At 46.0% G+C, this 23,470-nt stretch overlaps 1 protein-coding gene and 1 pseudogene across 1 annotated transcript; one reads left to right on the top strand and one right to left on the bottom strand.

The window, feature by feature from the left end:
- Positions 1-52: 52 nt before the first annotated feature.
- On the bottom strand, positions 53-21,704 carry UBAP1L (ubiquitin associated protein 1 like). The gene is made up of 6 exons (XM_042988620.1): positions 21,681-21,704; positions 13,928-14,220; positions 8,902-9,540; positions 6,343-6,549; positions 1,275-1,376; positions 53-335 (listed from the first exon to the last, which is right to left on the bottom strand). The coding sequence occupies exons 2-6, from the start codon at positions 14,045-14,047 to the stop codon at positions 201-203; spliced, it is 1,203 nt and encodes a 400-aa protein (XP_042844554.1). The 5' UTR covers positions 14,048-14,220; positions 21,681-21,704; the 3' UTR covers positions 53-200.
- Positions 16,577-16,685, top strand: LOC122240017 (annotated as a pseudogene).
- Positions 21,705-23,470: the final 1,766 nt, after the last annotated feature.

Genomic DNA, 23,470 nt, shown 5'->3' with positions numbered 1-23,470 from the left:
TTTTTTTTTTTTTTTTTTTTTTTTTAGTAATCTCTATATCCAAAGTGGGGCTTGAACTTACAACCCTGAGACCAAGAGACACATGCTCCAACTAAGCCAGCCAGGCACCCCTCTTATATAGTCTTAATAACAGAGCTGGAATGGATTGCCAGGTCTGGCACGGGTTGAGGGACGCACAGGCATTGTGGAAAGCGCCGAGGTCACTGGGCACAGGCCACCAGCTCCTCCAGGGCTTGCTCACGGCGGTTGCCATGGACCAGCAGTACTTCCTTGATCCGGTCCTGCTGGAAGCCCATGTCACTGAACTGTTCCCAGAGGCGCAGGAATTCCCCTGCCTGAGGAAGTGGAAGCAGAGAGAGTGCTGGGGACTCTGCCAGGCCAGCCATCTCCCTGTGGAGCCCCCTTCCTGGTGCCCGCTGTATCTATTCCCAGAAAGCTAAGGACTCCCCAAGCCAGGTAAGCCTGATCCTGGGCAGCACCTACATTTTGCCTGTACCTCTGGCTGACATGGGCGTGGACCTCCGTTCCTGTGCCAAGGAAGGAGGCCCTGGCTTGGCCACTGGCTCCATCCTGTCTTTACTCCCTCACTCTGGCCCATTCCTGACTCTCTGTGCTCTGGTACTCGGACAAAAAGAAGGAGGCTGCATACAGGTGCCCAGAGGATGCACAGCTTGGGGTCTCTGCCCAGGCCCCAAACCCTGCCGAGGTTTCACACAGTGCAGCCTCTGCCTTCCTTCCTCCTCTGATCCCAGTGCTTGAAAAGTCTCTGCTTATCCTCCCTCCCTCCTCCTCAGCATTTCTCCCATCCCTCTGTCCTTCCCTCAGCCCCTGTGAAGAGCTGCCCGGCAGAGCCTAGGCCAACAGCACACTGTGGACAGTTCATATACATTGGCCACTCAGAATGTACTACTGGGCCCCCGGGTGCCTGCATTCTGGGTTTCCAGATAGGCAGCAAACGCCCCAAGCAGAGTTTAAGCATCTTTGTGCTGCGCTTGGCTCCTCCCTGGGTATCTGACAGACCAGACACTCTATAATATTTGTGTACTGATTCAGCTACATGACACAAAAGCCGTGCCTCCTATTTCCCTCCCTTCCTCCCTCCCTCTGCCTCCCTGGGCTGTCTCCCTCTCCCCAGGGCTGAGCAAGCAGGCTAGCTCCTGATGGCCCCCAGGCTGTGCCTCTGGTACGGGTGTGCCCCTGTATGCTAGGCTTGTGTGTGCACCCACATCCCTCCCCTCCTCTTCCCCTGGGCCTGGGCAGGTGGCCCTGCTGACCTGGCTCTCGGAGAACTGGAACATCTCCATGGCCTCCTCCACCAGGCCCTCCTCATAGCCTTGCCGCAGCAGCCGATCACAGGCGCTAAGGTAGCTGAGAAACTGGGCCAGAAAGAGGAAAGGGGTGTGGTTAGAGGAGTGGCACGGTCAGCCGATGGAACAGATTAAGAGGAACCTTGGGGACCTCGGTGAGGCCTGAGCTCAGACCAGGCTGACCAGTCGACCCACCATACATGAAATGGCCCCAGAGACCCTGTGAGCCAATAAAAGAGGGACAAAGGCCTCCTCTGGGGACCTAGGGACGGGTGGGCAGCAAGTTCTGACCAACTGTCCCAAACTGGGGGCTGTAATCCAGGGAAAGGGCTATCAGGATGACCTACAGGGTTCCCAGAACCTAAGCAGGGGAGTGGGACTGGCCTGAAACACAGGCGTCTCCCCAACACCCATCCCGGTCTGTTCACCCTCCCTGGTAAGCACCCACCCATGTGAAAGCAGCCTCCTCACCCTCCACGCCTGTGAGCACCCCCGTCCCTGGATACACATGTGTCCGCCACCCAGGACCATGTGAGCCCCAGTGCCGGGAAAGGGAGGACAGAGGAAGATCCCAGAGGCCTGAAAACCTGTTAAAGTCCTCCGTGTTCAGTCACCACAAGTTGCTTTTGCCCTCAGGATGAAGTACTGCCTCCTTACCAGAGCTCAAAGGCCTGTCCCTGCCCATCAGTGGCCTTGACTCCCTCAGCAGCCCCAGGCCTCTGCATATCTAACTCCCTCCGCCAAGGTCAGTCTCACTCCTCTTCCCTGGGAAGCCTCTGCCCCCAGTCTCCACTGGGTGCCTTGCCTGCTGCTTCCACAGCACCCATGCTTCCCCTATCCGAGCACATACGACTCTGTAGCTGTTCTACTATCTTCCTCAATGTTCTCATCTGCTGACTTCTCGCTCCATGAGGGAAGGGTTGTATCAGTCTTGTTCACTGCTGCGTTCCCAGAGCACCCAGCATGGCAGGCAGAAGGAGCTAAATAAATGTATGCTGTGTTTATAAAATGAACTGAGAACCACCTCCAGGGAGCTCACAGCTTAGTTGGGGAGATGAACCAGATACGGGAAATCATGAGTGCCAGGCAAATCAAAGCAAGATTTATAGAGAGTTGATGCCAAGTGAAGGCTGCAGACCACAAGAATTACAGGTATAAGTGGAAAAGAAACAGGTCGGGTTTCTGCAGACCTTCAGAGCTGGGCAGAAAGCATGGATCATACAGATTAATGGTTTTCAAACTGTTTTAGCTTCTGAACTGTCCAAGCATCAGGAGGCTTCAACAATAATAGGAAGGTTGGAGCTGCTCTGGGAGAACTGGGGGCAGGAGCAGGGGAGTCAGGAGTCCAATGCTCCTGCCTCAGGACACCTAGACCTTGCTCTGAGCATGTTTTGTAAACCACCGAGCCAAGCCTTCCTAGCACAATTGAAGAAACAGGTCCAAGCAGGGTGGACAGCTTGCCCAGGGACCCAGGACTACAGCCTAGATCATCTGACCTCTCAGCCTTGTCCATCAGGGGCCCAGCTGCTAGCAGAGGGGCTTCAACTGCTAGAGGAGGGGCTTTGAGCTGCATTGAAAAGTAGACAGGATTTCCAAAGGTGGAAACAGGAGTATGTCAAGAGCAGGTGATGGATGTGCCCTTTGCCTCTTGGTTCACCCACAGCAAAGGTTCTTGGCCTTGGTGCTGACTGTAGCTGCCTGGGAACTTTACCCATAAACCACTGATGCTTGCCTCCAGAGGCTCTGATATAACCAGTCTAGGGGGCAGTCTGGGCACTGGGATTTTTTTTTTTTTTTTTAAGTTTATTTTGAGACAGAGAGTGTGAGGAGGGGAGGGACAGAGAGAGGGGGTAGAAGAGAGAATCCCAAGCAGGCTCCACACTATCAGTGTAGAGCCTGACATGGGGCTTGAACCCACAAACCGTGAGATCATGATCTGAGCCAAAGTCCGACACTTAACTGATTGAGTTACCCAGGCACTTCAGGGCCCTGGGATTTTTATAGCTTTCCAGGTAATTCTAATGTACAGCCAAGGCTGAGAACCACTGACTCAAGGGATGGCTGACCTCAATCCATACCAGTAGACTCCATGCCAGGCTGCATATCAGAACCACCTTCAGATCTTTAAAATGATAGGCCATTGGCCCCACTCCAGATTCACTGGCTGGGATCCTCCAGAGTAGGTCCTGTAGATCTACATTTGTAAAGATTCTGCTGGTTGGTCAGCTTTTGGGCCTATAAGACTGTAGAAGTCACCAGGTCTGCCTCAGGACCCAGGGTGGGTAAGGATGTCACTTTCACACCCAAGGATGTGACTGTAAGTCATTGATTATAAACACATATTCCCCCTCCCTTCTGTGAATAGGGAAAGTGAGACTCAAAGAGGGGCCCTTAGGTGCCTGGAGTCCCATAGCAAGGTGCCTGGCCTATGGATACTCATACACACTGCCCATGCTGTCCTATAAGCAGTCAGTGGGCACATCCATCCTTGTGGAAGGAACGAAGCAATCATGGACAAAGCTTATCTTTTGTATCTCCTCTTTTCTCCCTGGCTCTTCTAAGAGCTCTGTCTCCATAACCTCCCTCCTGGACCATCTGTCATTAATTTCTGGCCAAAGAGGTTTACTATAGTATATATCCTTTAAGGTGAGAAGGAATCTGAACCCAAAGGAGCTGCTCAGTTAATGGCGGAACTTCACAGAACAGCGGGGAATATTAACTTGGTGGGGGAGGACAGATGAAGTCATCCAGTAGTCCTTCAGGCCCACACCTCAGGGCTTGGCTCCTGATTGACCACCAGGGAAGAAGGCCACCCAGAGATCTGGCTGGCCAGGCAGGTGGTCAGTACATATCTGGAAACACAATGTTCCTGATATAATGTGATTCTTCCAGCCCACCCACAGGGAGGCCAGTGCCCTGCGCTGGCTCCAACTAATGTGCAGACCCGCACCATGGGCCTGGTCCTTCATAATCCTCCTGGCCAGTTTCTTGGCCAAGGTCCTGGCTTTCAGCAGCAGCTGAAGGTGGGGGCAACTTTAGATCTACTTTTAAATTTCATATCAGCCTGGGATGCTTCCCTGGAAGGTTCTCCCACAAGAAATGAGAGAAAAGAAGCATGCAGCAAAGCTTCAGAGTCAAACCAGCCTGGCCTCAATGCCAGTTCTGCCACTGATTGTTTATATGAACCTCCCTGGCCTCAATTTCCTCATCTGCAAAGTGGGGACAGTGGTGGCAACTGTGCAGAATTGAGAAGGCCTAATTGAATACTCTCTGATTGAGGGACTGGCACAAAGAAGGTGTTCAATAAACGTCAGCAGCCTCCATGTTAACCACACGGGGGTCACCATGTTGCAAGTCTTCCTCCAGGACAAGGCACAGACCAATGAAGCCAGAGGAGAGCGGAAGCAGGAATGGGCAGGGAAGGGGGCCAGGGGCATTCGCCCACCTCCTCAACCTGGCAGCAGCACATCCTGCTTCAGCTCCAGTCTGAGAGTTACTCTCCTTTTGTCACTTCTTATCCAAGAGCAGGCAGCTCCAGACCTCAGGGACCCAGCACATAGCAGTCATCTACATGACTGTGGAGAGTGCCCAAGCCCTCTGATGGTGGGGGGGCACAGAGACAACTAAGTGCCAACTGCCCTGGGACCTTTTGATACCTTCAGCTCAGCTTTCCAACCAAAAAAGTCCCCATGTGTCAGAAACAACGTGAAGTGGGATGTTACATTCAGGTGGGAGAAGGGAGGTTCGGGCAGTGGCATTCAATGTTACCTCCTGCCCCAACTCACAATCCTTCCATGCCTTCCTGTTGTTAGTGGGTCATTTATAAACTTCTCAGCCCAGTCTTCAAGGCACCCTCAATCTGCCCTCAACTCCCTTTCCCTGTCTTTTTTTTTTTTTTAATTTTTTTTTAATGTTTATTTACTTCTGAGACAGAGAGAGACAGAGCATGAGCGGGGGAGGGGCAGAGAGAGACACACAGAATCAGAAGCAGGCTCCAGACTCTGAGCTGCCAGCACAGCACCTGACTCAGGGCTGGAACTCACAAACCGTGAGATCACGACCTGAGCCGAAGTTGGTTGCTTAACCAACTGAGCCACCCAGGCGCCCCTCCCTTTCCCTGTCTTATCTCCTACCAGCCTGCATCATGTACCCTGCACTCCAGCAAGACTGGTGGGATCAGGGCCTCCCAAACCCTTCCTTGCTGTCTCTCCACCCCTTTGCTCATACTGTTCCTCCTGCTTGGAATATCATCCCTTCTCTTTCCTTCAAATTCAGAGCTTATTCATCCTTGAAGTCTAGCTGAAGACGCGCCACCTCCATGAAGACTTTCCTGATCACTAGAACCTCCTTGTGGTCGATTAAGAATGGCCATAAATTCTTTGCAGGCCCTTCCATCAAGAGGGAGTTTTCCCCATAGCTCCCCACTGCATCTAAACACCTAGGAAGTTCCCAGTAAATGCTGTTGATTAGATGGATGGATGGGTAGATCAAAAGAGAAAGAGATGGATATGAATATAGATAAACTGTTCATTGAAGGAAGTGGTTAGAGCTGTGCCTTCCAATATGGTAGCCAGCAGCCACATGTGGCTATTTAAATTTAAATTAATTATAATTAAGTAAAAAAATTCAGTTTTTTAGTCACACTGTCCATATTTCAAATAGCCACATACAGCTAGTGTCTACTGTATTAGACAACACAGGTATAAAACATCTCTCTCATTGCAGAAAGTTCTATTGGGGATCTCTGGAAAGATTATTGGTTGCCCAAAGCTCCAGCCCCCTGTGCTTGGGGCAGAGACTGGGACAGGAATAGAATATTAAAACTCTCTGGGCACAGGGATTCCTGATAAACTCTTATGGAGAAAATAGCCTTAGGGTCTAGAAACTTGCTCATAACCCTCAACAATTAATGCCAGGCTAAGGTTCTGCTTCTAAAGAGGAGAAAAAACTTTTTCACGTTAAAGATAAAAACCACTTGGCACCTCCCCTGGCTGCAGACCCACAGCTCCCCCAGCTCTGGGCCCCATGCACCTACCTGGCTCAGGCTCTGTCGCCCTGTCTTCTGCAGAGCCCCAATAGCCCTGTGCAGGGGATACCCCAGGGCAACCACTGGCCCGATGAGATCTTGCTCCTCCTGGCTCAGGGCAGACAGCAGGTCAGCAGAAGCAGGGTGTGCTCTACAGGTGCTGAGACTCTGAGACACCCCCCCAAGAGGTGGCAGGCAGGTATACGGGCTGAGGGACTGAAATACAGACAGGTTGGATGTGTTAGTTACTGGAAGTGACACCTGGCTGGGCAGGACATTTTTACTGACAGGCCAGTAAATGATAGTATTTCCACAAGAGAAATATCATAGGTCCATCCTATTATCCCATTTTACAGATACTGAAATCAAGGTTCAGAGAAGTTAATGACTGAGTAAGCAACACACATTTGGGAGCTGAGCCCTACTCAAAATCAAATTCAGGATTCTTTACTCCACACCTTAGTGAGTGGGGAGCAGAGGTGGATCTTCCTCCTTCTTCAGTGTGGCTGGACTGGGGCTTGGCAGGGCATGGAACAGGGCAGGGACTGGGCACAGCTGTGCTGAGAGGACCCACACAGACCCTAGAGTAAGGAGGGTGGCTGGAAGGCATATCAGTCAGTTTGGCCAGCATCACCCCTTACCCATTCCCTGTCAAGAAGCACCCGTCTGCCAACTCTGAACAAAGTACCCTGATCCCTTCTCCCCAAGTGAAGCCTAGCTGCTGCCCTGGCTCTTGGGGCAGAGTGTGTATGTGTGACATGAATTCCCCACCCATTCCTATCTTTTCAAGGGGTTCCCTGCCAGGGAAACTTACTCTAGGGTCTGCTTTACCCCCAGTTTTAACTGGAAAACATCAAAATCTTAGGATCTGAGTCTATTCTTTTGACCTTAAAAAAGATTCTTAGTGGGGCACCTGGGTGGCTCAGTCAGTTAAGTGTCTGACTTCAGTGCAGGTCATGATCTCGTGGTCCATGAGTTCAAGCCCCATGCCAGGCTCTGTGCTGACAGCTCAGAGCTGGAGCCTGCTTCAGATTCTGTGTCTCCCTCTCTCTCTGCCTCTCTCCCACTCACACTGTCTTTCTTTCTCTCAAAAATAAGTAAAATATTTAAAAAAATAATTCTTAGCTGCTCTCTGCCTCAATTTTCTCCTGTACAGAACATGTGCCCCAATCCTCCCCGACCCAACAGGGTTGTTGCTAGAGTTAAGTTTAATGTGCACCAGGAAGAGCCATCCTGGCATCACCATCTGGCCCTTGATGCGGTGTGGTCTGTCCAATTTACAGAGCCTCTTCTCTGAGTTTGCTCTACGCAACTGTGCGAGGTCAAGTGGCCCACTTCACGGGTAGAACAGGGATAGCTCAGAGCAGTTCAGTGACTTGCCAAAGGTCACACACCAGTGAGTGGGAAAAGCCAGACTTCTAGTCTGTCTTTGGGATTTAAACTTCAGCTGGGCCTTATTCTGTTGCATCTCCTGGCCTGACTGCAGGGCAGCTGGGGGGCAGAAAGCTGTGCCCAACTGCCACCTTTGGCTATCAATCCTGACCCATTCCATCTGCTCCAGATCCACGTTTTGTGGAGTTTGGTACTTACATAATTTGGATCTCTCAAGGCACACAATTGTGAAGATAAAATTAGGTATAAGGCCTTGGAGAGGCAAAGTGAGGGGTCTGAGGCTTAAGTTTCACTGATTTTACTTTTTTTTTTTTTTAAGTGTACTTATTTTGAGAGAGAGAGAGAAAGAAAGAGAGATCAAGTGCGACAGGAGCAGACAGAGAGGGAGAGAGAAAATCCCAAGCAGGCTTCACACTGTCAGTGCAGAGCCCAATTCGGGCTTGAACTCACAAACCACGAAATCATGACCTGAGCTGAAGTCAGATGCTTAAATGACTGAGCCACCCAGTCACCTGGGTTTTACTTTAAATTCACTTCTGCTCCCCTTTCTTGCAGGTGCACATCCTCTGTCCCAAAGCCTCCCAGTCTGCAAAAACTGTCACCTCCTCTCAACACCTGATCCCTCTCACTATTCAGTGCTGTCTTGTCCCACACCCCTTTGGCCAACTCTCCTTGTCCTGTGGTTTTGACCTTCTCTCTTTAAACTCAGGGCCCAGCAGCAAATAACTCATCAGTGAGTATTCTTTGAGTCGCCAGCTCATCCATCCTACAGGAAGCCCTTGCTCTGTGGGAAGCCCTAGATTTGAGTCACATTCATTACTTCAACAGACATTCACTGAGCACCCCCTACTGGCCAAGTCTGCAGCTTGGTGCCCTGGCAACAAAAATGGATGCCATCCAATCACTGCCCTAAGAGATGGACAGGTACTGGATGATTACAATTATTGTGGCATGTGCCCTAATAGAAGCAAAACAGCGGGAAACAGGGAATGGGGGCCTCTGAGCAGGGAATATTCTAGGCCCAGGGCCACAGGAAGGACAGCATAGTACGTGGCCAGATGAGAACAGTTAAAGGTAAGGAGGAGGAGAGCAGAGAGGAAGAGACTAGGGCTGCGAATCAGGCTAGGAACCCAGACTATTGGCCTGCGGGCTTGGCGGAGCTAGAAGGTTCCTTACCGCGACCGTGGGCTTGTGACTCCGCAGCGGGGGCATGGCGCCGGCCGTGGAGGGCCGCGGGGGCGGCGCGGGGGTGCTGGGGAGTGGGGGCGCGGGCCCCGGGGGCGGCACGGGGCACTGACTCGGTGCCGGGCTGGGGCAGAGGCTCAGCGCCCGGTGGCGGATGCGGTGCAGGAGGGCGCGGGGGCGGGCGGCCAGCCTGCCCTCAGAGAGCCGCCGCCGCGCTCCGGCCAGCTCCGACCTCATGCCGCGCAGCACGTCCAGCGAGCACCGTGGATGGCCCGGGCCGGGACTCGCAGGGGGGGCGGGGCTCGCAGGGGGGGCGGGGCTCGCAGGGGGCCCGGGCTGGGGGCTGCAGGGACGTGGCTCTTCCTCGCTGGCGGAGGCGGCTTCTTCTTCGTCGTGGTCCTCGTCCTGGTTGTCTTCCTCCTCCACCTCCTCCTCAAGCCGCTGCTGGGGTCCAGCCTCAGGGCCCATGTCTGCGGCAGGCATCGGCACCGGCTCGCGGTCGGGACTCACCAGCAACAGCCAGGCGGGAGGCGCTGACGCCGTTCCCGGGGCGTCGCACTGGAACGGGCAGGGTCCCCGGAGGACAGCCTCTACCCAGAAGAGCGCCCTTCTCTCCAGGCTGAAGTCGTGCTGCAAGTAGATGGCGACGTGAGGCTCTGGGACCCAAACCGGGGCCAGAGGGTGCACTCCTACTCCCCGGCCTTCCGGGAACCTATTCAGCCAAAAATTTGCCAGGTCTGGGCAGCTTCCGATTCTTAATCCCAGGCATCCATCACCACCCGACTCTCACCCTCAGTTTTAGCTAGCAATGGGGTGGATGAATATCAACGACAAGTGAATAGCAAATTCGGCCTCCACGGATGCAGGTAAAGAATAGGAAGTCCAGAAAGAGACTTTGATATCTGTGGGGCTTTAGTAAATAATAAAGGTGGCATCTCAAGCAATGGGAAATAGAGGGACGGACTAATAAATGGTGTTAGCTAAAAACAAAAACAAAAACAAAAAACAAACATAAATGGTGTTAGCTAGCTGGAAGAAATTCTCACTCTTATACAAGGATGATTTCCAAAAGGATCAAACATTAAATATATGTATGAAACCATAAAAGTACTAGGAGAAAACAGGAAAGAAATCCTTGATAAGATCAAGTGGGGGAAACCTTTCTCACTGTAAATCAAAATCCAAAAGCCATAAAAGTACAGATACACACATGTACAAAATCTGCATGGCAAAGATACAATAGGCGAAGTCAAAAACGAATGACAAACTAGGGGAAAACAGCACTCACATCACAGACAAAGGGCTACATTTACTAATATAGTGAGTGCTAGATATAGACTGGAAAAAGACCAACAGCTTAACATGAACAAAAGATATGGATGGTCCACAGAAAAGAGCCATACAGATGGCTTTTAAACACCCGAGCAGTTGCTCAACCTCACTCTTGACAAGAGAAAGGCAAATTAAAACTACCCTGAGATACCATCCGCCTAGCCCTCAGCAAAGATCCAAAGTCTGAGGACATTCTGTGGGAGAGTGTGGGAGGTACAGGCCTCTTGTAGAGTGCTGCCTGGGATGTAAATCAGTGACCCCTATGGAGGGCAATTTGGAAAAATACTTACAAAAATTCAAAAGGACATTTGCATATAGTCATTCCATGTAACATTGTTTATAATTGGAAAAGACTGGGAAGAACCCAAGTGATCATCAAGAGGGCACCCATTCAGTAAAGTAGGATATATCCATATAATGCACAATGCTATACAGCAAAAAATAAAACTGAAGAAGCTTTCTGTGTACTGATATAGAAAGATCTTAAAACATATTAGGTTAAAAAAAAGTCAAGAAGAACAGTGTATGTATAAAATGCTACCTTTGTGGGGCGCCTGGGTGGCTTAGTCGGTTAAGTGTCCAACTTTGACTCAGGTCATGATCTCGTGAGTTCGAACCCCACATGGAGCTCTCTGCTGTCAGCACAGGGCCTGCTTCAGATCCTCTGTCCCTCTCTCTCTCTCTGCCCCTCCCCTGCTCTGCGTGCTCGCTCGCTCTCTCTCAAAAACAAATAAACATTAAAAAAAATGCTACCTTTGGTGTAAAAAGGGAGGCAATAGCTGTACTTATTTGTGCATATACACAGAAGAATCCCTGGAAGAATACATAGAAAATGAGTAACAGCTCTCTCCAGTGAGGGGGTGGAGCTGGGAAACTGGGTGGATGAGAAGGTGTCAGTGGGAGGCTTTTCACTCTCCCAAGGTATTCTAGCTGCCTGTGGGCCAAACTGACCCCTCACCTAGCTTTTATAAATAAAGTGTGATTGGAACACAACCATTCCCACCCACCCCTTTCCAAAACTATAACTCTTTCCCTACAACAGAGTTTAATTGCCCTAGTTTTTTACTATCTGGCCTTTTACAGAAATGTTTGTCAACACCTGCTCTCTACCATTTTATAGATTTTTTTTTTCATTTTTAAACTATGTGAATGTACTTTTCTTCTAAAAAAATTTTTAACAGTGATGAACTCTCATTAAAGGGAAACTCTGAAACAACAAAACACAGACTTGCCAAGGCTCTGAATGTAGAAGGAAGGGAGAGGGCAGCCAGATGTATGGGTGGACATGGGTTTCTGGGGTCTGACAGACACATGTTGGAGTCTGGGTGTGTCACGCACAGGCAACATAACCCTGTGTATCACTTGGATGGGAGCTTTGGCTTCCTGTGCTATGGGGTGGGAACACATACCTGCTAAAAGGGTTATCATAAATCTGAGAAAGAAAAAAGAGTGAATGTATAAAGAGCACCTAAGCATAGGCCCAGTGTACAGCAGGTGCTCAGTTATAGTAGCTGTGGTTATTATTTTTTCACAGGTAATCTAACCTCTATCTATAACATTATTGTTATGGGAAAATGTATTCCAAGTTCCAAATACTGGGAATACAGCCCAGTGAACTCAGAGGACTTACCAGGAGAAGCTGTAAATCATACTTGGAGTCTCATGCTTCTCTGTTAGATTGGCCCAGCAGTAAAAGAAATGGAGGCCCAGGAAGGGAAATGGCTCAAGGGAGTGCAGATACCCTTGCTGAGAGGAGGGGGGCAGAGCCAGGGTCAGCACCTTGGCTAGGACACCAGATGTGGACTTGGCAGAAAGGTGCCCAGTTCTGCTTCTAAGAGAAGTAACTTTCAGAAAAGCCTCTTCCCAGCTTGGCCTGAGCTCAGCATGTAAGGAAAAGCTGTAATGATCCACCTCCAGTAAAGCAAATTTCTACTCCCAACCATAGAGGCCGACTTTGACTCAGGGCAAGAACCCATAGTACAAGCTGCCTGGAGAAAGCGAGAGCTCCTGCCCTACAGAGGATGGGCCCCTGGACATGTGCTCTGGGCTCTACAGAGCTTCTTTCCATTCTGGAGACCTTGGTCCTAAGGAGCCTCAGTGCAACCCCAGGTTCTGCAGATAAAACAAAAACCACACTGAGTCTCTTGCTCCTGTGCCCCCAGGCCACTAGAGCCTCTTTCTCCTTTGTGGACTGGACTCTCTGCACCTGACTTCCTACAACCTGTTTTTTTTTAACCTTGGAACAATCCATGTCCAGTGTCTCTTACATTCCAATCCTGCTCTTAGCTAATATGAAATGATTTGGAGTCAAGACCTGAGTTTTAGTCTTGCCATGGCCACTAACTTCAGACGAGTCATTTCCCTTCTTTGGGCCTCAGGTTTCCCATGTGCAAAATGAGTGAGGGATGACCCAGATCCTCAGAATTTTTTACAAAGCCCTCTGCAGACAGTGGAGAATGAACATACAAGAGTCTGAGAGGCCCCACATCAGTTCCACAGTTCTTTGCAATCTTGTTTTTTCATTTTATAAATTCATGTGAATTTTGTGTTCTAGTTCATGATACACCTGTGTTATAATACAAATGCAATAGATCTCCCCCTAAATCTTCAAGTAAACTTGACTCTCCCAGAAGTTAAATAATCATGTTTATCTTGAGGGTATGTGATACCACCACATACACTGGGTACACATCCCAGTGTGTGAGCTGTGGGGCATGGGGTGTTTCGAGGGTGCCTCCAGGGCTGATGTGTTTTGGGTCTATGGAATAGTAATCCCTTCTAATGGGTTCCCTGTAACTGTCTGCATTTTAACAGGGGATTCTGGAGATAGTGTCTTAGCTCATAAGAGTGATCCTAAACGGTAGAGTTTTAGACATGCCAGGAGGCTGGCGGAGAAGGGAGCAATTGGAGTATCCTTGCAATGACTCTCAGTTCTTCATATAGGCAGGCTTCCAGTTATCCTAAGCTTAAAATAAGACCCACTGAATAATCCCCATCACAAGCCACCAGACTTCATGATGAAACACCTTTCCTCTTGGGTTATTTCCAAAACTCTCTAGAATATAACAGAAATGGCCTTGTTGCCCTTTAAAATCAAGGAACAAGGGGCACCTGGGTGGCTCAGTCGGTTAAGAGTCCGACTCCTGATTTCAGCTCAGGTCATGGTCTCACGGTTTGTGAGTTCAAGCCCCCATCAGGCCCTATGCTGACAGTTCAGAGCCTGGAGCCATCTTCAGATTCTGTGTCTCCCTCTCACTCTGCCTCTACCCTGCTCGCTCTCTCTCTCTCTCTCTCTCTCTCAAAAATAAATAAATATTAAAAAAAAAAAAAGGCTTTGGGACACCTGAGTGGCTCAGTCAATTGAGCATCCAACTTCGGCTCAGGTCATGATCTCATGTATGGTTCGTGAGTTCAAGTCCTGTGTTGGGCTCCATGCTGATGACTCAGAGCCTGGAGCCTGCTTCAGATTCTGTCTCCATCTCTCTGTCCCTCCCCTGCTTGTGCTCTGTCTCTCTTTCTCTCAAATATAAAATAAAAAAAACATAAAAAAATTTTTTTAAAGGCTTTGTAGCTCCTTTCTTAAAAAAATTAAAATAAAATAAAATCAAGGAACCAAGCCCAAGTCTCAGCATCAGATCTATAGACCCAGAGACAAGGAGATAGATGGACAGAGAGATATACTTACCATAGAACCCAGCAGAAGCTCCCTGCAAGCTGGGACGCTGAGCTCTGGCCCAGGAAGGGGCTCTGTGCCTATCACAAAGCCATTGGGCACCTTGAAGGGGACATCATCGAGGGCATTCATTCTGTCAGAGGAGTGTAGAGATGGCTGAGCAGGACTGGGGCAGGCTGCCTGGTGGCAGGGAGCGAGTGTAGTCCTGAGAACCAGGCTTGGTCTCAAATGGTCTTACCACTCTCCCTTGTGGTGACTTAGCTGAGCCCCACACAGCTGGGAAGGAAAAAGTAAAGTGGCTGGTGCTGCATAGGGAGGAAATGAACAAAAACAAGAGCATTCAAACCGACAAGAATTGACTATTTCATGTTTAAGTCTTGCCCTAGACAATTGTTTCCCAAAATGTGGCCTATGACACTAGTGCTGAAGCATGTCATCAAGAGTTTTCATCCAAACATTTAAGGAAAATGTCAAATTACAAACACTTCCACAAAAGAAATACTTCCTGACTCATTTTTATGTCAGCACCATCCTGATACCAAATCTGACAAAATTAAGGTCAATCTCTCATGAACATAACTGCAAAAATCTCAATAAAAATAATTTTGGATAGAAAAATACAACATTGCTGGGTTGAGTTTATTTCAGGAATGAGAGATTGTCTTAATATTCCAAAATCAATCACTGGGAGTAAAAATAAATGTCAATAGAATAAAAATTTTAAGTTATAGATTATCTATATCTGTAGATGCAGAAAAAGCACTTGATAAAATCAATGCCCGTTCATGATTTTAGGAAAAAACAAAGAAGACCATTTAATAACTTAGGAATAGAAAGTAATTTCCTTAGCATAATCAAGAATATCACTAAAACATCTAAAGCAAACAGGCCACTTAATAGTGAAATACTGAAAGATATCCCCAAGATTGAGACAAGGATGTCCCCATTGTCTCTTCTGTTCAGCATTGCACTGGAGATACTAGCCTGTGTAAAAAGAGAAAAGAAAAAAATAAAAGTATAAGGATTGGAAAAAAAGAAATTAAACTACCATTATTTTGTAGATGATATAATTATATGTAGAAAATCCAAAGGAATCTATAAATAAAACTCTTAGAATTAGTAAGTTAATTTAGCAAGGTCATTGGATACAAGGTCAATATATGAAAATCAACTATATCTCTCTATACAAACAACAAACCATGAAAATATTCTTTTTTTTAAAATTTTTTTTTTAAACGTTTATTTATTTTTGAGACAGAGAGAGACAGAGCATGAACAGGGGAGGGGCAGAGAGAGGGGGAGACACAGAACCTGAAACAGGCTCTAGGCTCTGAGCTGTCAGCCCAGAGACCGACACGGGGCTCGAACTCACAGACTGTGAGATCGTGACCTGAGCCGAAGTCGGACGCTTAACCAACCAAGCCACCCAGGCGCCCCGAAAATATTCTTTTAAAAATGTCATTAGAGAGTGAGATTTTAAATAAGATATCATGTAATATTATCAACCAACCTTCTAGGACTCAAACTAACACAAGATATATAAGACCTCTATGTGAAAAACTGTAAAATATTTATTGGAGGAACATGCCATGTTCATGAGTTAAGACTCAATGTCATAAAGATATTAATTCTCCCTGAATTGATTTGTCGACCCCACATGTCAAATTCCATCTTATTTTTGGGGGATAAATTGGCAAACTAACTCTGAAATTTAAATGAAAGACAAAAGACTAAGAAAAGCCAAGACAATCTTGAAGAAGAAACAGCACTGTTGGAAGATTTATACTATATCAACACTTACTTTAAAGTTACAGGAATTAAGACAGTGTGGTACTAACATGAGGACTTACAAAGAGTCCAATAAAACAGAACAGAAAGTCCAGAAACAGATCCATATTTATATGGATCCTTAACTTACGACAAAATTGGCCCTGCAGAGAGCATAAGGAAAATAAAAGTCTTTTCAGTAAATGGTTCTGGATCAATTGGATGTCCACCTAGAAAAAAATCCTGGCCTCTACCTCACATCACACACACAAATCAATTCCAGGTAGACTACAGATCTAAATGTGAAAGGTAAAATGAAGCTTGAAGATAAAATAGGAGAATGTATTCATGACTTTAGAATAGGTAAACATTTCTTAGGCAGGTTGCAAAAAACTAACCCATAAAGGAAAACACTGACAAACTGGCTTCCATTCATTGGAAGATACCATTAAGACAGTAAAACAACAAAACAGAACCACACAAACAAAAAATAAAAAACACAAATCAGAGTGGGAGAAGATATTTGCAGCACACCTATCTGACCAAGGACTCGTATCCAGTAAGTACAAAGAACTACAAAGCAGTAAGAAAAAGACCTAATTCAAAAATGGGCAAGAGATGTTAACTTCATAAAAGAGTATATCCAAATAAACATCAAAGTTGTTTAACCTCATTAGCCATTGGGAAAATGCAAAACAAAACAATGAGATACCAACACACACACACACACACACACACACACACACACACACACACACACGGTTAAAAATAAAAAGCCTGACAATATCAAGTGTTGATGAGAATGAACTCTCATGCACTATTGAGAAAGTTAAATTAGTATTAGTCAACAGTATCTACTACTAAAGCTGAAATCTAAGAAAAATTAATTCATACATAGCTTCTGGGCCTTTTGGCTGAGATCAAGTATAGTATCTGTTAGTTTAATAATATTCACAACAGCAAGGGATTTTATTTGTTATGTATTTTAAACTAAAGATTCTGTTCTCTTAACAAAATGAAACTCACAAAGAATTCAAGCTCTTGAGACTGCCTATAATATATACTTAAATCTAGACTCCTGACCACAGTCTGGCATTTTGCAAACAATCAGGGTTTACCAGGGACTGCACCAGGGAGTATCTCTGGCTTACTACAATGTCATCCCTACTAGGATGTTGCAAACCCCTGTTGCGAGGGGTCACTGGGGTCATCCCCATGCCCACAGGAGATCATGAGAAGAGGCAGAGTAAGTAATCTGAGTGCAGAGAGGTCAAATGAGGCCAGATGGGCAAATCCTTTAATTCCCTCATCTCCACTGCCTGCCCACTCTAGTCTGTGTCTACCGTATGTAAGACTCCAAAGGTTTCTCCACCCCATGCCAAGAGACAGTCTCCCAGCGCACTGGGAGCGGCTCTTTATGCTACAGGATCAGACAAGTCCCATTGTGATCAGTAAGTTATCTGCCCCATCAGCCTGTTCCATCAGGGGACCTCTGAGGCGTAAAGAGTTGTAAGGGACATAAGAAAGTTAGCAAGTTTTGGCATTCTCTGATTTATCATCCACATTTTCAGCTGTCATTAGAATTCTGAGCTGTGGGTAAAGGCCACAGCTTTGTTGAGACCCACGTGTGAACCGCCTGTCCACTGAGCAGGTACAGGGCCACCCTCCTCCTCTCTCACTTCTGACCCAGCATCTGCATCCTAATAGATATTCTCTACTCAGTTCTACACTTGTTTCTGGAATAATTTAAGAATTTGAGAATTCTGGAAATAGGAATAGGAAGGGCTACAGTATAAGACATGATCTAGTTAGAGCACACTCTAAAATGACAGTCATCTCTGCTAAGTATAAAATAAACGGTACAGATCATTAAATGATGATATTCTTCAACGGAAAGAAAGTATTCTAGTCCTTATGCGAGTTGGGCAAGCTTCAGGAAGGACCCTGACAGGACCCTGACCTGGATCCTGAAGAGTATGGGAACAGCCTGTGAGCAGGTTAAAGGTAGAGTGGAGAGCATAACTCCAGGGAGGGAACAGCTTGAGTCAGGGAACAGAGGCAGGGCAGAGAGAGGTAGGGGGAGGAGGGGGTGGGGACAAAGCATATGACTCAGATAGTTTGTGCCGGGAAGCAGCCTGCCTTAAGACTGAAGGGGTAGATTGGGGTAGAGCTGGCGAGGGCCCTGAAAACGGAATACTGACTCCATTCAGTAGGCAGTGGAGAAAGCTTTGATGAGTCTGAAGGGGTGGGGTGGGGTGAGGATGTGGAAGTGGGGATATTGGGAAGGCCAGTCTGTGCATGCTTCAGCAGGCTATAATCCAGGACCTCTCCATGGGTCTGTGCCTGTCTGGCTGCATCTGAGCCTAGGGGTGAGAGGCAGGGCAAGCGGGGGTTGTAGTAATTGGTCTACCTGGAGCCCAGGCACTGACATAAGTATTATTTTTTATAAAGGTCTCCACTATACTCTAAATGACTTCATCCTTGCCCACAGCATCAATAATCTATGTGCCAATGACTCATATTAAATTCTCCACTTCTTCTCAGAGATCAAATTCGTAAACACCACTGCCTACAAGGCATCTCCTCCAAGATTTCTCAAGGGTGCCTCAAACTCTACATACCTAAAGTGAACTCCTGATTTCCCCTCCCCCAAACTTTTCCTCCTCCCCACAATTTCTTGTCTCAAGGAATGTCTAAGATATACAAACTGAGGACTCATGCCTGACACTCTCTTCTCCCTCACGACCACTCATCTCATATCCCTGCCAAATTTCCTCTCTTAAATCTCTGAAATCCACCCATTTCACGCTACCTCCACTGCTAACATGGGAGTCCAAGCCCCCATTATCTCTCACTTGGACAACTGTGTCCAACATATCCTCTTATGTCCTATCATTGTAATTGTTTCACACACTGGGACAAAAGTGATCATTTCAAAATAGCAAACTAAGCCAATCCCCTGCTTAAAAGCCCCAAATGGTTCCCAGCTCTCTCAGAATAAAAATCAAACTCCTGACAAGGGCTTCCAAAGCTTTGCAGTGTCTGGCCCCTACCCCTCCCCTCTTGTCTTACTCTAGCCATGCTAGTCTTCAGTTGCCTTGGTCTCTTAGCCCAACACAGGGCCTTTGCATATTCTATTCCAAAGTCTTGCCACATTCTTCTTCCGTGTCTCCTCTGCACTAGTGAATAGCTGTTTATGCCTCATAGCTTAGCTGAAACACCATCTCCTCAGAAAAGCTTTTCCTAGACTCTTCAACAAATGTTGTTGTGAAACTGGACAGCTACATGTAGAAGAATGAAACTGGACCACTTTCTTACGCCATACACAAAAATCAATTCAAAATGGATCAAAGACCTAAATGTGAGACAGGAAACCATCAAAATCCTAGAGAACACTGGCAGCAATCTCTTTGACCTCAGCCAGAGCAACTTCTTACTAGAAGTTTTGTCTCCCTTACCTTGTCGCTGAAGGCAAGGGAGACAAAAGTAAACATGAACTATTAGGACTTCATCAAGATTAAAACTTTTGCACAGTGAAGGAAACAATCAACAAAAGGCAGCCTACAGAATGGGAGAAGATATTTGCAAATGACATATCTGATAAAGGGTTAATATCCAAAATCTATAAAGAACTTTTCAAACTCAACACCCAAAAAACAAATAACCCAATTAAGAAATGGGCAGAAGACATGAATAGACACTTTTCCAAAGAAGTCATTCAGATGGCTAACAGAAACATGGAAAGATGCTCAACATCACCCATCATCAGGGAAATACAAATAAAAACCACAATGAGATACCACCACCACACCTGTCAAAATGGCTAAAATGAACAACACAAGAAACAACAGTTGTTGGCAAGGATGCAGAAAAAGGGGAACTGTCTTGCACTGTTGGTAGGAATGCAAACTGGTGCAGCTACTCTGGAGAAGAGCATGGAGATTTCTCCAAAAACTAAAAATAGAAGTACACTATAATTCAGCAATTGTACTACTAGGTATTTACCCAAAGGATACAAAAATACTGATTTGAAGGGGTACATGTACCCTGATGCTTATAGTAACATCAATAGCCAAACTATGGAGAGAGCTCAAATGTCCATCAACTGATGAACGGATAAAAAAGAAGTGGTACTGGGGCGCCTGGGTGGCGCAGTCGGTTAAGCGTCCGACTTCAGCCAGGTCACGATCTCGCGGTCCGTGAGTTCGAGCCCCGCGTCAGGCTCTGGGCTGATGGCTCGGAGCCTGGAGCCTGTTTCCGATTCTGTGTCTCCCTCTCTCTCTGCCCCTCCCCCATTCATGCTCTGTCTCTCTCTGTCCCAAAAATAAATAAAAAATGTTAAAAAAAAAAAAAAAAAGAAGTGGTACGCACGTGCGCGCGCACACACACACACACACACACACACACACACACTGGAATATTACTCAGCCATCAAAAAGAAAGAAATCTTGCCGTTTGCAATGATGTGGATGAGGCTAGAATGTTAGTATGTTAAGCTAAACAAGTCAATCAGAGAAAGACAAATATCATATGATTTCACTCATATATGGGATTTAAGAAAAAAACCCAGATGAACATATGGGAAGGGGAGGAAAAAGAGAAGAGAGGGAAACAAACCACAAGACACTCATAATGATAGGGAACAAACTCTGGGTTGATGGAGGGAGGTGGGTGAGAGATGGGCTAGATGGGTGATGGGCACTAAGGAGGGCATTTGTGATGAACACTGGGTGTTGTAAGTGATCACTGAATTCTACTCTTGAAGCCAGTATGTTAACTAATTAAAATTTAAATTAAAAAAAAAAAAAAAAAAAGCTTTTTCTGATCCACCCCCCCCCCCCCACAAACTTGGGTAGATCTACCCAGTACAGTGGCTTTTAAGACTTTAAAGGGCCTGGGGGCGCCTGGGTGGCTCAGGTGGTTAAGCATCCTACCTTGGCTCAGGTCATGATCTTGCAGTTTGTGGGTTTGAGCCCTGTGTCGGGGGTTCTGTGCGGACAGCTAGGAGCCTGGAGCCTCCTTTGGATTCCGTGTCTCCCTCTTTCTGCCCCTCCCCCACTTGCACTCTGTCTCTCAAAATAGATAAACATTAAAAAAGGAAAAAAAAAGGGCCTAATCTCATAGAACCATTTACCTTTCCTTCAAAGCACTCAGTACATTTTTTGATTGCTGGATCCATTAATTGGATATTAACCTATCCCCCTCACCATTATAGCCCTTATACTTAGCAAATTAATCTGAGTTTCAACAGGCATTTAATAAATATTTGAACAATGGAAAATATAAATGATGACTAACCACTTTTTCTTTGTAGCACATATCACAACTAATTATCTGTATTCTTAAGCTTTTCTACTCTAGATCTAATTCCAGGAGGGCAAGAATCCTGTCTTTTTGCTCCCTTTCATATCTCTAGCACTTAGTATCATTCCTGGCAAATGGTAAAAACCATTTTCTAAGAACACAGTTCAAGTCCTAGAATCCATATTCTGGCAAGCATGAGCTAATTAAGTTGAGAGGTGCCTACTGCTCTGTATAGTTATGTGCTCTAGCACCAACTGCCTCAAAGACTTCGATCCTTGCTTCAGAGACTGTGAGAAACTCAGTTTATTCCAAAAGGCAAACAGAACCTGCATTGGAAACAAAATCTTCACAGATAGCCAGACGTGCTAAGTCAGGAACTACTGTATGGGTATACCCAAAAGTTAACAGGGGCACCTGACTCGTCGGAAGAGCACATGACTCTTGATCTTGGGGTCATGAGTTTGAGCCCCACGTTGCGTGTAGTAATTACTCACACTTTTTTTTAAAAAAAGTTAACAATTATATAGGAATAGTTTATTGGTTATAGCATTAAAAGAAAAAAAACAGATTTAGTTGGAAATGCCTCATGTAGTCACTAGTCCCTAAAATAATCACTGCTAATACTTCACAGCACTCACATTCCTTCTATATATTCTATATTATTTGAATGGAACAAGACATACTTTGTACTTACCTTGTGATTCCCAGGATAGCTCCCCTGTGGACAAAATATGTAGAAGTGAATTGCTACAGCAGATGGTATAATGCTGTCTAAGCTTCTTGATACACCCTTGCCCAAGTCACATGGACATAGGAACATGAATGGGTTTAGAGTGATTAAGTTCATTGGCTTGTAGCAAATTCTTTGACGTCATAAACTCAGCCACTAAGAACACTTAGTATTTAACATACAACTAATCTATTTCATTTTTTAATCTTTCTTGTATTTACCTAATTTCTTAAAATAAATGCTTTTTGTTAGAGTATCTCCCAACCCAGGGTCTCCTCTTTTGGGAAATAAGATAAACAATATTCTTGTATATACAGGACATGATGAATCAACACATTTCTGATTCATCTTTGAATGAGTTTATTTCTCTATTTTCATTAATTTATGTTCAATATAAAAAGAACATAGGTACAGGGGTGCCTGGGTGGCTCAGTGGGTTAAGCGTCGACTCTTGGTTTCGGCCTAGGTCATTACCTCGTGGTTCGTGGGTTCAAGCCCTGCATCAGGCTCTACACTGGCAGCTCGGAGCCTGCTTAGGATTCTTTCTCTCTTTTTCTCAAAATTAAATAAACATTTTAAAAAAAGAATATAGGTATAAAAAAGGCATGATTTAGAAAAAGGCTGATGGCTCAAGGGAACTGTAATTCCTAGTTCTGACTAAAAGCATAAAAACCAACAAACAAGAAGCAGCAATAACAATGACCACCCCTATCATGCAGATTATGGCCTATAAATACCTTTTCCACTAATTTATTATTAGATAAATGACTGTTTCCAGGTTTGGAATAGGCAATATGTAAAACAAATTTGGAATGGAATACTGGAATTGAAAGGGAATTCAGAAACTGAGTTAAAAAGGCTCCCAGCAGGGGCACCTGGGTGGCTCAGTCGGTTGAGCGTCCAACTTTGGCTCAGGTCATGATCTCTCACGGCTCGTGAGTTCGAGCCCCGCGTCAGGCTCTGTGCTGACAGCTCAGAGCCTGGAGCCTGCTTCAGATTCTGTGTCTCCCTCTCTCTCTGACCCTCCCTCGTTCATGCTCTGTCTCTGTCTCAAAAATAAACAAACATTTAAAAAAAAAAAAAATTGAAAAAAAGGCTCCCAGTGGCCAAAGATGAGACAATTGATAAATAATAACAATGGGTTGAAAGACAATTATGGTTAGATCTGAGTTCATAGTGATACTTCAAAATAAAACTCACTTGTTACCTTTGGAGGATTCTAGGGAACCAGCTCATTAATTTGAAAACTAGTAAATAAAAAAATATGTATTTGCCTTTCCTGTACCAATTGTACCCTGCAGTAACCAAATGGTTGATGAGAGGATGTTTCCCCTTTTAGAAGTATTCCAGCTAATAACTAAAGAAAGAAAGGCAGAATTAAACTATCACTATTTTGCAACTCCAAAGGAATGACTTTAGGTCTTGATTACCAGTGGCTGCTAAGATCACAGAAACAGACAACTAGACATTAGTCCTCCTGAATGGAGTACACACCAGGTGTATAATATATTCTTCAGAAAACTCCAATCTGTATGTGGTCAAAAAATGTGTGCACTCTTAATCAGTGCTGTCCAAAAGAAACGTGATCCATAGGTGTAATTATTCAACTCAATTCAAACTCCATTTCAAACTCTCTTTCAAGTGCCCAATAGCGATACATATCTACCATACTGGGCAATGCAGCTCTAACCACTAAATTAGAGATATGGAAACAGAGGAACATGCTATCACAAGGATGCAACAAGCAAAATTCA

Source organism: Panthera tigris, chromosome B3 (genome assembly GCF_018350195.1).
Source record: "Panthera tigris isolate Pti1 chromosome B3, P.tigris_Pti1_mat1.1, whole genome shotgun sequence".
NCBI lineage: Eukaryota > Metazoa > Chordata > Mammalia > Carnivora > Felidae > Panthera > Panthera tigris.
The sequence above is the reverse complement of the archived record's forward strand: the minus strand, read 5'-3'. Positions and strand labels throughout refer to the sequence as shown.